Raw genomic sequence first — 16700 nt, forward strand, 5'->3', positions numbered from 1 at the left:
TATATTTATTGTCTTCAGCTATAAAGTCCTTTTACGGTGATGTACAATCATATTTGGGCCCTTTCATGCAGTTAGTTATTGTGGAAGAACACCTTTCAGATTTATCTTGAGGGAGGATGCCCTTGGAAGTTGGTCAGGTTAAATTTTCTATTCTTTTGTAGTCTGGATTGGTGACCGTCTTCCTAGGCAAGCATTTTCTCCTGCCATTCATCTCTGTCTGTGGTAAGGATTGAAATGGCAGGATCCCAGTGTTTATCAAAATGTACAAACAGGACATCCAGAAACCTGCTGTCAGCAGGTCTCTTCTGAAGCCCTCAGCCAGCAGTCTTTGCATAAAAAGGTTCACAAGCAGGGTAAAGGTGTGTCTGCCCGTTGACATTATTGTCTGCCTGTGTTAGAGCCCAGACCACTTACTTGAATGTAGATATCATATAAGCATAGCAAAACTCTTATTTTAATTTTTACCTTCCCTTTAGATAAGAGGGCAGGTGGCTCTTACAAAAAAACCCAAGAAAAGTGCTAAGGTCTTCAAAAGAAATAATGTGTGTGTTTATGACAATTCTATTCTAGTTAGTCTTTATTTTTTTAATTAAAAAATTATTATTAGAAAGAGAGAGAGGGTCTGGGACTTACTTGTTGGCACATGCCTTTAATCCCAGTGCTTGGGATACAGAGGCAGGCAGATCTCTGTGAGTTCAAGGCCATCCTGCTATATGTACCACGTTCTAGGACAGCCAAGACTATATAGAGACCCTGCCTCAAAAAACAACTAAAAAGGTTGTTTAAGAAAGAAAAAAGGAACAGGATGATGGTGGCACACGCCTTTAATCTCAGCACTCAGGAGGCAGAGACAGGTGGATCTCTGTGGGTTCCAGGCCAGCCTGGTCTACAGAGTGAGTTCCAGGACAGCCAGGGTTACACAGAGAAGCCCTGTCTTGAAAAACCACAAGAGAGGGGAGGGTAGGAGATGGAAGCAGTGCTCTTCTTTATCTCCTTCCACTGTGGGATCTGGGAATCAAAGTCATCGTCAGGCTTTTGTGGCAAACACTTTTATATGCTGAACTATCTCAGTGACCCTTAATTTTCGCTAGTCTTGTACCTTTCTTTCTTTTATCTGTTACTCTAATTATGATTCTAGAATCTTCCCCAGCTCATGTCCCTGTCCTTCCTGCCTCTTTCTGTAGCTGCTTTGCCATCTGAGGCAAAGGATAGATACCCTGAGCCAATACTTGCTAATGACAGAGAGAACTAAAGATGCTTCAGATTAGATCAGCCACAAATACTTCCTCCAAGCATATAGCCACTTGTAATTATTTTCAGCATCTTAAGATTGTTGCTAGCATGGAAGAGAATAAACCCTTCCTTTATTCATGGTTTTGACACTGGGCTGTATTGGGATTTTTGCCTTGGAAAAATCTCAATGAGAATCTTAGTCTTTCTGTTTAAGATGGAGTCTTCAGGTTAGTTAAAATTGATTTCTCTCCTGCTGTCCCTCCCTTCCTTCCTTTTTTTCTTTTAGGGTGGGGTGGAAGTAGTAGTAGGAATAGAACCTAGGACCTCTTGCTTACTAGGCAAGCCACCTGATCTTGAATGGCTCTTTTGTTATTATTTTTAGACAGTCTCATTGTTTAGCTCAGGCTAGCCTGTAACTCTTGATCATCCTGCTGCAGCCTCCTGAGTACTGGGATTATAGGTGTTTATACCACCATGCCAATTTTTTTTTTAAGATTTATTTATTTATTATATACACAGAAGAGGGCACCGGATCTCATTACAGATGGTTGTGAGCCACCATGTTGGTGCTGGGAATTGAACTCAGGACCTCTGGAAGAGCAGTCGGTGCTCTTAACCTCTGAGCCATCTCTCCAGCCCCCCAAATTACTTTTTTAATAAATACTTTTAAAAGATTTATTTATTTTGTTTTATGCATAAACGTGTTTAGCGTGCGTGCGTGCGTGCGTGCGTGCGTGCGTGCGTGTGTGTGTGTGTGTGTGTGTACCACATTTGTGCCTGGTGTCTTAGGAGGTCAGAAGAGGCTCTGGAATTACAGGAAGTTAAGAGCTGCCATATTCGTGCTTGGAATTAAACCCAGGTCTTAATGCAAGGGCACAAATACTCTTAACTTTGAGCCAACTCTCCAGCCCTATTTTGTTTTAAGATAGGGTCTTGATATATTTCTGAGGCTGCTCTCCAACTCTTGAGCTTATGTAATGTCCCCACCCAAGCTCAGTAGCTGAGACTGCAAGTGTGTGTACTACCTCACCTGCCTGAGCTTTCTTGTATGGTCTCCTTGCAAGGATGTCCTCAATAGGTCTTCTTGTGTTTGGTGTAGCTGAGGAGAGTCCCAAAGGCTATCACTCTGACATCTGACTGGACATGGCATAGGAAAAGTTGTTGATCTCTAGTTTACAATTTACTATTCTTCCTCTGCTCTTTTGATATGACTGAGATTTAGTTCAGCCTGTGGCAAAAGAAATATGTTAAAAACCAGATAAGTAAAGCTCCTTCAGGTGATAATCCTGAGTGAGACTCCTATATTTACTTCAAGTCCTAACTAGAAATTCCAGGAAGGAGGCCACATGTCCTTAGTATACTTGCTCATGCTTTCTCTTCTGAGCTAGGAAGTTCCAAGATTTCTGTAGGAGTCTTTGACTTATCTCTAATAACAAATACATAAGTTGTATCCAAGAAAGAAAAGGCAGCATTTGCCATCTGAAATCTTCAGAGAGAGATAGCTGCATCATTTTGAAAAGGAGTTGTCTTTGTTTCTTCCTTTCACAAACTTTAGAAGTGCAAGAGAAACAGCACTATAAAGATGGTGGCACACGCCTTTAATCCCAGCACTCGGGAGGTGGAGATAGGTGAATCTCTGTGAGTTTGAGGCCAGCCTGGTCTACTGAGCAAGTTCCAGGGCAGCCAGGGCTACAGGGAGAAATGCCATCTTGAAAAACAAAAACAACCACCACCACCACAACAACCAAAAAAAAAAAAAAAACAAAAAAAAAAAACCAGATGTTCTCTTTGCAGGCTGCTGGGCAAATGTTCTGCCACGAAGCTATCCCTAGCCAGACCTCAGTCTTAGAAATCGGGTCTTTCTGCAGTTACACTAGGATTGGGGAAACAAAACAAATAGTTGCATAGTTGTTTTGGCAGTTGAATTTCCTTGATAGATGTGACTAGATCAGTCACTCTAAAGTTCAAATCCATGTTAAAAAGATGAGCCCTGAGAGTCAGAGAAGTGCAAATATTAGAGTCTTATGTGTCTTGCAAGAAGATGAGCTTCATCCTGTTAAGAGGGGGACATTAAAACATTTTAGTTACAGAATAAAATTGTCAGAATTTTATATATTAAGTATGTGAAAAGGGGCTGGAGAGATAGCTCAGCAGTTAAGAGCACTGGCTGATCTTCCAGAGGACCCTTCCAGAACCAACATGGTAGTTCACAACTGTTTAAAACTCCAGTTCAAGGTGATCCAGTGCCCTTTCTGGCCTCTCTGGGACAGCATGCACATATGCACATACATACATGTAGGCAAAACACTGATACACATATACATAAAGTAAAAAAATATGTGAAAAGATAGACTGTAATACTTCCATTAAAGTTTTAGGACAGCTTTGCAGGAAGAAAGGACAGATTTTAGAGAAATGGGAGACTCTGTGGTTTGAGCTTGGTTTTGAAGACTGAATAGGACTATTTTTTTACTTGTTTTTAAGTTATGTGGGGGTTGGTGGTGGGGTGAGGAAGAGTTGCATCTCACTGCATGGATGTATTGGTTTTCACCTTCTATTTGACTTGACACAGGGTCTGTTTTGTTCCCTGTTGCATGACCAGCTTAGGTGACTCTTGACTTGTGAGAATTCTCTTATCTCTGCCTATCTCTCTAGAGGGGATTGCTGAGATTACAGACAGGTCACCATTATGTCTAGTTTTTACATGGGTTTTGGGGGTCCAGACTCAAGTTGTAGGCTTCTACAGCAGTACTTTACCCACCGAGCCATCTTCCTAGCCCCTGGATTTTGAAAGATGAATCTGTGAGGATATGCTAGATAAAGGGAATAACAAGCAAAAGCTCAGAAACAGATTTGCAGGGTTTATTCAGAAGCCTGACTAGATCTCTAACTAAAGGTGTGCAGTGTTAGTGATATGAGAAAGATCAGAAAACTGAGAACTATAAAAGGGCTTGCAATGTCTGGCAGAAAGTTTGAACTTTATGCTTATCAAAGGCAGCCATTACTAATCATGTGCTTTAGGAAGCTAACTCTGACAGCCCTGGTTAATGTGATGTAATGTGACCAATCAACTGATGCAAAAGAACCAGTTCAGGCTGGTGGTGGTGGTGGCGGCGGTGGCGGTGGCGGCGCACACCTTTGATCTCAGCACTCAGGAGGCAGAGGCAGGTGGATCTCTGTGAGTTCAAGGCCAGCCTGGTCTACAGAGTGAGATCCAGGACAGCCAGAACTGTTATATAGAGAAACCTTGTTTCAGAAAACAAAACAAAACAAAACAAAACAAAACCAGAAAAAGAATCAGTTCAGTAGTGATGAGTATAGCATAAGTGAAAATATTTTGAGCATTGGATTTTAAGTATTTGCTGTTAAAGTCCTTAATGTTTTCTTCATAGATGCCTTTTTTTTTTTTTTTTTAAGAAATAAACAAAACCAGGGTCTTAGTATATAGTATCACCTGGAAGTCATTATGTAGCTCAGGCGGGCCTTGAATTCACAGTGATCCATCTGCTTCTGCCTGCGGCATGCTGGGATTAAAGATGTTTACCGTCATCCCTAGCTAGATGTCAGTTTTTTGTTGTTGTTATTTGAGATTGAATTTTTGTATGTTGTTGAGACTGGACCTGAACTTCCGGGCTCAGATGATCCTCTGGCCTCAGCTCCCCAAGTAGGGGTACTACAAATGTAGGTCACTATATAAGCCTCCTTAATGTTTTCCAAGACTGAGGCCTATTCGTGGATATCCTTGAGAAGATGGCCATCTCATTTACTTCTCCAAATAAAATGCTTCCTCAGTCTTACTGTTACTGCAGATAGTTTTGAAGTAAGTTTTTGTAACTTAAAAACTGACCCTTAGAACAGCATTGCTTAGAGTTAGAATCTCTTATCATTACCTGTTAGCCCTATTGTCTGGGTTTTAGTCTTGGTTGAGCCTGTGCTGTGGAGAGCTTGGAACATCTAACTGGGAAGTTTGAACTTTGTATGGATTGGGGGCAGCCATTATTTGGTGTTTAGACAGCCAACTCTAAGAAGCCTTGGCTAAGGGAACCTGCTTTGACAAGTGTACTGATGCAGAAGAACCTGTTTGGGAACAAGTCCTGTTCCCCAGGTCCTGCAGGTCCTGATGTCTGATGGCAAAGGAAATCGGACAGCACTGACACTTCTTTTAGCCTGAAGGTTCTTGGATCTCTCAGTGTTAACTGCCTTAGAAGATTTTCCTTCATACTCAGCAAAGAGAAAGTAATGAAATTCTTAGGAAGTAAGGAGACCTCCTGAAGAGGGGGAGGAGAAGGCTATCTGGTACTTGGTGAAGTCTCAATATATTTATAAAATAGCTACCTATATAAATACTACTTCTTTGCCAAGGATTATGACCCATTCCTTAGAAATGCTTGGCAGCTTGAGAAATCCTACTCTCCCTGAGCAAATGAAGTACATATGAATATTTTTCTTAGATAATGGAGGAGAAGAAATGAAGAGAAGGAAAGTAGAATATATCTACTTGTGTGCCTGGGCTGAAAATGGGAACATACAGAAGGAACAAATTTCAACAGCTAGGAGGTATAAGGAAGAAGACATTACCACTTAGATTTATATGTTTGTTTTATCAGAAAATGCACAATATGAATATAAATTGGTATAATGTAGGCAAATGAAATTAGGAGGTATAATAAGGGAGGACAAGAATTTGTAGATGATAATTATTTCATATTAGTATTCCTTGGAGAAAAATTAAGGCTCTGCTGTAATGGGAGACCTACATTGTTAGGTTCCTTACAAGGGATGTCAGCTGGGACAAAATTTGAAACCCTATGTAAGTGCAACCCCTGGAAATAGAGACGTCTCAGTTTCTAATAGCAGCTAGGAAGAAAAGGACTTGGCCAAGATCAGTGTGCCATTCAGAAACAGGAGTGCAAACTAGGCCTTTATTGTCTGGAGAGGAGTAGAAGCAGAAGTAAGGAAAACATGGTATTTGCTTTTGGACAAGTTACCAAAATCAACTGGACTGTCAGCAAGACAATGGCCTTTTGAGCTTTTTGATGCAAGAGATTCATTCCTCAAAGCTCATGTCAGACCTGTTTGTCACTGAGGAACAGTGACAACTTGACTGTCTGGTCAGGGCTCAGACAACAGTCAGTAGGTGTATTTTTCATTCCTTTAAATTATGGCCTTTCTCTGAGGCTATTAATCCTGGACATTTAGCAGAACTGCCACCGTGTCTCTCCTTTGTATTGGAGATGCGTTGTCTTTCATGCAACACTTGTCTTAGAAGCTTGTTTGAAGGGTGTGTCTTTATAAAATCGTTTGTAACAAAATTTTAGCCCCCCCTCCTCCAAATACCCCTTAGAGAGTTAATCAGAGATACTCAGAGTTCAACAACTGGGAAAGCCATTAATAATGCAGACAGTTTCTGTCCTGCTGGCTTAAAGGCAGCTTCTGGCTGTTCAAATTGATGAGGATTTCTTGGGTGTTCCCTTAAAAAGTACTCCTTCTTGGTAGAGAGACAGTGCTAACATATTTGCATACACTTTTCTTCACTTCCTTTCCTTAAAAGGTTGTTAGCTATATCATGTGAGAGCCTAGTATTTAGCACTTGCCGCTACTGTTAATGTTGACCTACTGTGGGTCTGCTCATCTGGCATCATATTTGGTCTCTTTTTGACTTTCTTCACTGCCTTCTAGCTCATGCAGCTTGGTTGCTGTCGACCTTGTGTTAGCAGTAAGTGAAAGGCAGGCTCCTACTCTTTGGAATATGACATTATTTTAAGTGCTTCTAATTCCCTTGGTCTTTTCCTGGAACTCTTATCATTATCTCTTTCCCCCAGATCTCCCATGCACTGAAATTTGTTTTCCCATCTCCAGTCATCTCCAAATCCCCTTCTTTATAAGCAATAAAGTCAATTATTCTTTCCACCTCGAGTCTATTTAGAGCTGTGCCTTTGTGATTTTTGTGTGCTATACCAAAAATTTTTCCTCCTCTTGTCACCCAATTTGGCTTTTGGACATTCTAATCATTGCTACCTTGACACATTCTTCCTTTCAAGATTTTTCCTGGTTAGTAAACTTTTGAGTTGCTTGTCTATTGTGCTATAGAGGATTTTGCTTGTTTCTCCCTCAGACAACATCTCATTTGTGTGTTTTTCACGTTTCATATTTCCCTAATTGTTCTGGTTCTTGTCCTGTCATTTTTCTGTTGCTAGAGTCCTAACACTCTTGAGTTCAGAGGCTTATCTGCATGTTATTGAGCTGCCATTCAGCTCCTGCTTACCCACCCTTAGCCAAGATGCTAAGATGAAGACCAGCATAGACATCTCCACTCATTTGTATGTTGTTTTTCTGTGGTGCCGTCCATTTGAGAGTTTGCTTGTCTCTGAGCCAGCTATTTCTAGTTAGTGATTGGGTCTCAGTGTGTAGCCCAGGCTGTCCTCAAATCTTTCAGCCCTCCTACTTCAGCCTCCTGAGTGCTAGGAGCACTATATGTATGTCACTCTATCTTATATATCTTGTTTTTATATATCATGTTTCAGTCATCACTAAACATTTTAAAGCTATTACCCTCTGTATTTTAGCCCCTTTCCCTTTTTCTTTAATTGGGGTGTGTGTGTGTGTGTGTGTGTGTGTGTGTGTGTGTGTGTGTGTGTGTGTTGGCGCTTACACATTAAATTACTGTTTTAGCTCCCTCTCATTTAAAATGGAAAAAAATACTGTTTTTAGGTTTTAAAGCAGCAAAAAGAGGTTTGTGATATATATTGTAGGAGTCAAACTTGTCCCCATTTACCGTTGTCACTTGTTGTCCTGGGTCCTCTCACCAGGTTTTATGTTCTCTTAGAGTATTGGCACCTCACCAGTACCGTGTGGTACCCTGCCCTTCCTCTCTGCTAATATCAGATTGTATTCAATGTTAGCAGAAGTGGGTGAATCTACAGACTTATAAAGCATGTAAAGCTCCACAAGGGGTTTCTAGGAAGAGCAGCTCAGTCCAGAGCTGTGGGACTTTCTAACTTTATTTTCAATCTTCCTGAGGCCTGGGGGCCTCTCTGTGCTCCTTTCATAGGACACTTTTAAACTTTAAAATGTTTTCTAACTCCTTTCATGAAAATTGGTTACATTCACTGATAAATGCACAATAATGAAAAGCTATCTATCATGACTTTAGTTGTACTTTTAAATTAATTAATACGTTAACTGGTCACAGCCGAAATCATATATTTGAAATATGTTTGGTTTGAGAGCTATCTTATTTGTTTAACATTCAGTTTCTTTGTGTATATGTGAAGAGCTCTACAATAATTGCATTTTATTGGTTAGCCACTTCTGATGTATTTGTGTGTGTGCGTGCATGCGTGCTGGGGGGTGGACATGTGTAGTAGATGTAACCAAGCGTCTTATTAAATAAGAAACACAGAACCAGCCAGGCGGTGGTGGCGCACGCCTTTAGTCCCAGCACTCGGGAGGCAGAGGCAGGCGGATCTCTGTGAGTTCGAGGCCAGCCTGGGCTACCAAGTGAGTTCCAGGAAAGGCACAAAGCTACACAGAGAAACCCTGTCTCGAAAAACCAAAAAACAAAACAAAAAAAAACAAAAAACACAGAACCAATGCAAAGAAGAAAGCCAAGAGATCAGAGCTAAGAGCCTTACCCGCCTGCTGCAGCTATCTTCTTCAGCCAAGAGACCTCTCCGAAAGAGACCTACTTCCTGTCTGTTTGTCTTTATATAGACTTTCTGTTCTGCCTTCTCATTGGTTGTAAAACCAACCACATGACTGCCTTGTCACTGTCTGTTGGCTGTACCCTTGAACACACAGAGATCTACCTAGCTCTGCCTACCAAGTGCTGGGATTAAAGGCGTGCACCACCACCGCCCAGCTTTTGCTATGGCTCTAATAGCTCTGACCCCCGGGCAACTTTATTTATTAACATACAATTAAAATCACATTTCAGTGCATATAAAATACCACCATAGACATGTGTGTGGCTTTGGCTTGAAGTTGATGTTGAGTATCTTCCTTGATTGCTCCTTCACTTTATTTGTTAAGGCAAGGTCTCTTGATGAACCCAGAGCTCCCTGATTTTGGCTATCCTTACTGGGTAGCCAGCATTCCTTGGGGATCCCCTGTCTGCCTCCTAGGATTACAAGCTGCTCCCCTGCCAGCCCAGCTTTCATATGAGTTCTGGGAATCAGAACTCCAGTTCTGATGCTTAAATGGCAAACTTTATATCCAGTGAGCCATCTTTCCAGAACCCCATCCCTCTTATAAATTATTTTCTACCCCTACCTTCCTTTTTACTCCCCATGTAATCTTATGTCTTCCTCCTGATCTTTTCTTTTATCCCCAGAGTTTCAAGTCAACAAAATACAATATCTTACGAAAACAGTAGTGTATCTGTTCTTTAGGGGGAAACCCAAATGCTGACTTCTAATGGATCAGCTTCCAATTGCCTTGGTATTGATTGTTCTTAAGTCTCAGAAGCACATTCTACCTAACACAAACCTTTAAAGGCTATTGTTTCTGGCTGGTACAGCTCCCAGTGGGCCACTTATAAGCCAAAGTGTTCCTTTAACTTTGGTTCCAGGGCCAGTTTGAAGATTATCTGATTGATCTGAAGGTAATCCAAAGAGAGAATTCAGATGTCCCAAATCAGGCTCTCAGAGGTTCATTTATTTCCTGGAGTTGTTTAAGCAGCTAATTAACTGCTCCGTCCAGCCAGTGCCCTTTGGCTTATTGTTTCTTTGATGTGTTGGAATCTTTAGCCACGTGAAATTTCTTTCCTCTTTTCTTGTAGAAAGCAGTGAAATACAGTGGAAAGAGCCCAAGGTTTAAGTTGGCTCTTCCTTGAATCCTCAATCATGTTCTTGCCTATGACCTTGGATTTGCCTGTCTGATTCTTATTTTCCTTATGTAAAATCAGACTACTAATACCTCATGGGATAGCTGGAGAGATGTAAGTAGGATGACATTAACAACATTTGAACTAACTTAGCAGATACAATAATCTATAATAAAAAATACCTTTTTTTTAAAAAAAAAAACTCAAATGACTTGGTTTAGAAGTGCCATTTTCTAATATTTTTCATCATTGTCGATTTTGCAGTTTTTCAAAGAAGGAACTAAGGATTTTTTTTCTTATTCCTGTCTTTCTGCCTGCTTGCCCTTTTGGTGATACTAAGGAATGAGCCAGACAGGCTCACTGATGTGCCACTGAGCTACATCTCTAGCCCCCCAACCTCAGTCTCTATCAGCCTCTCTTTCTGCCAAGGGGCTCTAATGAAGAAAAAGACATTCTTGGACCAGATGTGGTAGCACATGCCTTTAGTCCCGGCACTCTGGAGGCAGAGACAGTTGTCTGTGAGTTTGAGACCAACCTGATCTACATAGCAAGTTCCATGACAGCCAAGACATAGAGCGACCCTGTCTGATAATTAAAGAAAAGAAAAAGACATTTTTTAAAAAAAGATTTATTTATTTATTATGCATACAGTGTTCTGTCTGTATATGTGTCTGCATGCCAGAAGAGGGCACCCGATCTCATTATAGATGGCTGTGAGCTACCATGTGGTTGCTGAGAATTGAACTCAGGACCTCTGAAAGATTAGTCAGTGCTCTTAACCTCTGAGCCCTCTCTCCAACCTGAAAAAGATATTCTTATATAGCCTTTCCAGATCCCTAGACATTTGGCTTTACTTTCAGATACTCCAGGGTCCAAAGAGCATATTGACTCAAGAAAATCCTTTCAGAGCTGGCTTGAGGGTACCTTTGGGCACCTCTCCTGAGTGTTGTTTAGTTTGCAGATGCTTATGTTTGGTAGCAGGTGAGTGATTCTGCTTTAGTCATTGTCTTATGTATAGTCTCTCTGTTTTCTCCAGGGACAATGGTGACAGATCTAGGCACCGAGCTCCCCGCAATGCCCGGATGTCTGCACCTTCACTTGGACGCTTTGTCCCAAGGTAAGAACTGGTTGTAAGCATAGAGGGATCCTTGATAAAAGCCTAGGATTTCATTTTTGTTTGGTTTAATTTGGTTTTTCAGTTCTGGAACTAGAACCAGGGCCTTGGCAGATGCTAGAGAAGCGTCCTGCCACTGAGGCCCACCACCCAGACCTTTAGACTTTAGTTTAACCTCTGGCTTTTGGATTGGCCATATATGAAATTGTTTCCTAATAAGTCTGTATTCTAGTCCTGCCACCTAAACATTTGATGGGAGGTAATAACAGTGCATAGAAATACGGCACCAAGAGCATACTGCTCAAAGGTAAAAGTCTTGTGGAAGAGTCTTCCTATGTAGCTCTAGCTGGTCTGCAACTCAGTTATGTAGACCAAGTAGGCCTCTGCCTGTGAGTGCTGGAGTTAAGGGTGTGTAACACCCCACCTGGCTAGCTTTACTTTAGAAAAAAGAGCAGTAAGGAGTTACAAACTTTGAAAAGGACAAATCCTGTGGATTTTTTTACACCTTTTGAACTTTCATGGATTTTTAGCTTAGTGTATCCTTTAGGCTATGTTATGTTACAATTTATGTTCTGGGGCCCAGTCTGGCCTTGAACTTGCAATCCTCCTGCCTTAGCCTACTATCCATGTGTTAGGATTATAGTTGTATACCTTTATGCCCAGACTTACTTGGCTGATGATTTTGAGACTCTGTGGCATCTCCTTTGTTGTTTGGTAGTCTTTAGTTGGCTTTTCACATGTGGTTCTTTCTTACAGGCGTTTTTTGCTGCCTGAGTACTTGCCTTATGCTGGGATTTTTCATGAACGTGGACAGCCTGGCTTGGCTACTCACTCTTCTGTTAACAGGGTCCTGGCAGGTAAGGAAACATTTCTTTGGATTTTGAAATTGTGAAAGGCGGGAAGCTAAAACTTCTTCCTTTTTCCCCGGTATTGATATGATAGTCTCTTAGCATCTGTCTGAACGTCTGTTGGGTCCTATATGCAGTTTCTTACTTCCAGGCAAGAATCAGTAGGAATGAGAAGCTGTTTCTCTTGCCTAGTTCTACTTAACTTCAGGCCTTTTTGTAGAAAAAGAAAAAAAAGGGGGGAGGGAGGAAGGAACACATTTAAAACCATTTGTGTCTTAATATACATAATTAAATCATGGCTATGCTTTATTTGAATGATACAGGTATCTTGTTCATGGTTCAGTTGGTGAGATACTCATGAGCTAGATCCTGTGATTTTGATTAAGAGCTTAGTGCACACCTCTCCACCCCTTTGCTTCTGCCAGCACATGAGGAAGGAGGAGGGAGAGACTGGTGGAGCCAGCTCAGCACGCCACATGGGAGGAAGTAGGCTGGGCAGAACTGCTGAGGGGGTGATGATGAATGAATTCCTTAAGTGACCCATGCTTTGGGGCTCTGAGATATGATGTCACCAGGTTCTGGGACATGTATGCAGCTACTTCTGGACAGTCTCCAGAAAAAGGAACAAAGCAGAAATCTGGTTTTTATGATGAAGGTTCTTTCCTCGTTACAGTCTTTGCCCCTTCCCATCACTCAATGCCAACTTATAAAATTATTTCTGAAAATATATAAAACTTCAGTTGTATTAGGCATATCTTGAAAGGGTCGTTAATTAGAAAAATTTAAACGGCATTGTGTTGTTTGAAAACCCGGACCATGTGATGGTTAAAGGTAGAAAAGCAGCTTGTGCGAAGATGGCGCTGCAGGGCTATGAGAATATTGCTCGCTATTAGCTTTGCTTTAGGCTTCCTTCCTCCCCTCCTCCCCTGCCCTCTCCTCCCTTCCCATGGGATCTGGTCCTTCCCAATTTAATACCCTTGACCTAACATGGAAGTCTAGAATCCCACAGTCCTCAGGAGTTTCTCTGCCAGACACTAGAACTTCATAGGCGCTGTCTCTAGATAGCTGTTAGACGAGGTCTGGTCCCAGTTGTTAAAGAGAGTAGATGTGTGCCTCTCCTTGCCTGACACTGCTGTGTGGCTTGGCTGAAGGTTTGTGAGAGATAACCACTTGCTCCCAAGCAATGATACCAAAGAGCTCCTCTGTCCTTGTCTTTGTTCCAGACATCTGCCTCTACCACTCCACATAGCACATCTTGCTCTTCTGCTGCCAGCAAAACCTCTCTTTGCTTGGCATTAAGCTTTTTTTTTTTTTTTTTTTTTTAAATAACAGCTGTATAGTTTATTTCTTTTCTTCCTTTGCTCTAGTAATTCTGCACCTTTACTTTTCATTCACTACTTTCTGAGCAGTATCCTGACACCTGCAGACCTGGTTGTCCTAACAGATGCCTTTGACAATGACGGGCATGTTCTAGCATTTTATAGGTTATGTATAGGTATGACATCTACTGAGAAAATTTATCTATCAAATGATTGTAAATGCCACCAAGAGGAGGAATCTAGACTTCTAGAACCTTATGCCTGAGTTAGCAATTGTTTCTATTCATCATTAATATTCATTTTCTTAATTGCAATATTAGCATGCCTATTGTGACTTCCCGTGAAGCTGTCATCATGTATAGATACTTGGATGTCCTTCCATATTCTGTTAACAGATGTCATTTTTTCTTTATCTTTCCTTTAGAAAATTGCAGCACTAATAGTAATAGCAACAAAAACCGAAGTGTGTATTACTTACTATGTACTAGGAAGCATTTTAAGTACTTTAGGAAAGTTTCATTCCAATCCTGCAGTAGTTCTGAGACAAGTGGTATTATATAATGAATGGTGGAGGGAACACTGGTGACTCTGGACAGGCCTTAGCCATAAAACCAGAGAGTAGAGGAAGCAGGACTGAGCCCAGACAGTAGACTCTAAGACTTAGACTCCAAGCTACTTTCTTAGTCTGCTGCCCCATGGTTATTTAAAAAAGACAAAGAAGCCAGGCGGTGGTGGCGCACGCCTTTAGTCCCAGCACTCGGGAGGCAGAGCCACGCGGATCTCTGTGAGTTCAAGGCCAGCCTGGGCTACCAAGTGAGTCCCAGGAAAGGCGCAAAGCTACACAGAGAAACCCTGTCTCGAAAAACCAAAAAAAAAAAAAAAAAAAAAAAAAAAGACAAAGCATCAACAGAATTCCTTTTCCAATACCTTAACACAGAAGACAGAAAGGTCTCCCAGGAATCTTTCACTGATCCTCAGAGTTTTTCCTATTCACTTTTTCTGTTTTAAATGGTGGTTCCTAGGCATGACCCTTTCTATCTGAGTGGTGCTTGCTGAGGGAAATCTTACTATGTAATAATAGCTTTTTCTTTGAGCCTTCTTGTTCTCCTGGATATAGATGTTTTGCTTTTTATCAAACTTACTTGTGATCATGTAATTGAGGTGCTGTAATAATGGCTTTCAGAGTGCAAGAGAAATTGGTCTTTTCACAGTAAAACATTCCCAATTTTTCTGGAAAGGTACTTTCTCTTATATGATTGGAACAATATTATGATGGTCTCAGAACAGTTACATTTGGCAAATATTTGTTCTGCACTTGTTTCAGTCCAGGCAGTGTGCTGGGCTAGCAGGGTGAACAAAACAGACAGAATCCCCGCCCTCCTGTATCTTGAAATCTTAGTGATAGATCATACCTTAAAGTGCTGCTCAGTTCTTGGTCCAAACATAAGTAGAACCTCTGTATGTAGATATAGAAGGACAAAGCAAGCATACCACTGCTGTTTTAGGAATTGTGACTAGTACTGTAGGGGCAAGTGAGTCTCCAGTGGGCTCTCAGCAAATCTGTTCTGAAATGTCAGTAAAACTAGATTTGTGGAAAATTAAGATTCTTTCATCCACCAGAGTCTGGGAGTGATCCTAGACAAATGGAGCCATTGCACCAGAGTGCTCTTCTCTTTTGTCTTGGTGCAGTCTCCACAATTCTGTAGGTTCCTACTGGTCTCCAATACCTATCAACCCAGGGCAGCACAGATTCTGGACCCATACTTAAAGAAATATACATACCCTCAAGTGCTATTGCATCTCTAACACGTATATTGGGGGTGGGGTGCATGTAGCAGTCGAGAAAGCTCTCCCAGCTGACTTTTTAGCAGACAAGGACTGAAATGAAGTTAGCCACTGCCTCAGAGTAGTCCTTAGTACTTTCCCTTACACTGTCTCTGTAAATTATTGTTCTAACCCTGTGAAGTAGGTGTTAGTGTTAGCATTTCTACCCAGCAGGGAAGAAAACTGAAGCTCAGAGAAGTTATGTCACTTGCACAGCTTAATACTATGAGAGACAGAGTTGGGAGATTAAAGCTGGTCTGCCTAACTCTCTTCTGTCTTCTAAGCCATTTTGCTTGAGTTCAAGTAGGGAACTCCAAAAGGTTCCTGATCTTGTAATAGTTTTTGACATGTTTGAGGCCTCAGAGAAGTGAAATGAGAAGTCCAGGCATTGGACAGCTTCCTGATAATTACTTGAAGAACAAAAATCTTTTGAAGATAGGGCCTGAGTAATGTAGGGTATGTTATCTGCCCTGCATAATCCTCTTGACTTTCATCCTAATGAGCATCTGTTCCTGGCAGATGTGAGCCTGATATACTTAATCACTATTTTGATTAAAATCAATGGGAAGTGTCAGGTTCTTCTTGCTCTTACCCACAGGTCATTGGAATCTAGTCAGATGTCCTCGATCAGAGATGGCCTTGTGCCCAATCATCTTTGTTTCTCCTTTGACACTTTACTCCATTGGTTCTCAGCCTGTGAGTCTCGACCCCTTTGGGTTTGTTGGACAGCCCTTTCAGAGGGGTCACCTAAGACCATCAGAAAACAGAGATATTTACATTATGATTCATAACAGCACCAAAATTACAGTTATGAAGTAGCAACAAAAATAATGTTATGGTTGGGGGTCACCACAACATGGAAAAACTGTATTAAAGGGCTGCAGCATTAGAAAGTTAGAGAAACACTGGTTTAGTTGTTTAGGGGTGCATTTTTCTTTTTCCACATAACTTATGACTATATTTTCCTCTTTTTTTTTTTTTTTTTTTTTTTAAAACATTTATTTATTATGTATATGGTGTGTTCTGCCTGCAGGCCAGAAAAGAGCGCCAGGTCTCACTACAGATGGTTGTAAACCACCATGTGGTTGCTGGGAATTGAACTCAGGACCTCTGGAAGAGCAGCCAGTGCTCTTAACCACTGAGCCATCTCTCCAGCCCTATATTTTCCTCTTTTAAAAAAATCTCTTATTTAATTTTGGTGTGGCTTAAGAGTATACTTGGTATAATTTCAGTTATTTTAAATTTATTGTAACTTTTGCGGGGGCTTAGCATATGGACTAGCCTAGCAAATGTGCTTGGTCAGAATGTGTATTCTGTTGGTGTTCAGTGAAGTGCAGATGCTTGATTAATAGTGTTGATGTTTTGTGTATTCTTGTTGGTTGGGTCTGCCTGCCTGCCTTCCTTCCTTCCTTCCTTCTTTTCCTTTTTTTTTTTTTTTTTTTTTTTTTGGTTTGGTTTGGTTTTTCGAGACAGGGTTTCTCCCTAGCTGTCCTGTATCTCTCTGTGTAGCCCAGGCTGGCCTCGAATTAACAGAGATC

General features: G+C 41.2%; 1 protein-coding gene across 6 annotated transcripts in view; it reads left to right on the forward strand.

Annotated features, from left to right (window-relative positions):
• Ambra1 (autophagy and beclin 1 regulator 1) overlaps nucleotides 1–16700 on the forward strand; it is a 204591-nt gene that overhangs the window by 92015 nt on the left and 95876 nt on the right. For all 6 annotated transcript variants that reach the window (XM_059260942.1, XM_059260940.1, XM_059260943.1 and 3 more), the window contains 2 exons: nucleotides 11094–11174; nucleotides 11928–12028. In XM_059260942.1, the coding sequence (XP_059116925.1) occupies nucleotides 11094–11174; nucleotides 11928–12028 (182 nt within the window). The remainder of the gene's footprint in view (nucleotides 1–11093; nucleotides 11175–11927; nucleotides 12029–16700) is intronic.

Source organism: Peromyscus eremicus, chromosome 4 (assembly GCF_949786415.1).
Source record: "Peromyscus eremicus chromosome 4, PerEre_H2_v1, whole genome shotgun sequence".
Classification (NCBI taxonomy): Eukaryota; Metazoa; Chordata; class Mammalia; order Rodentia; family Cricetidae; genus Peromyscus; species Peromyscus eremicus.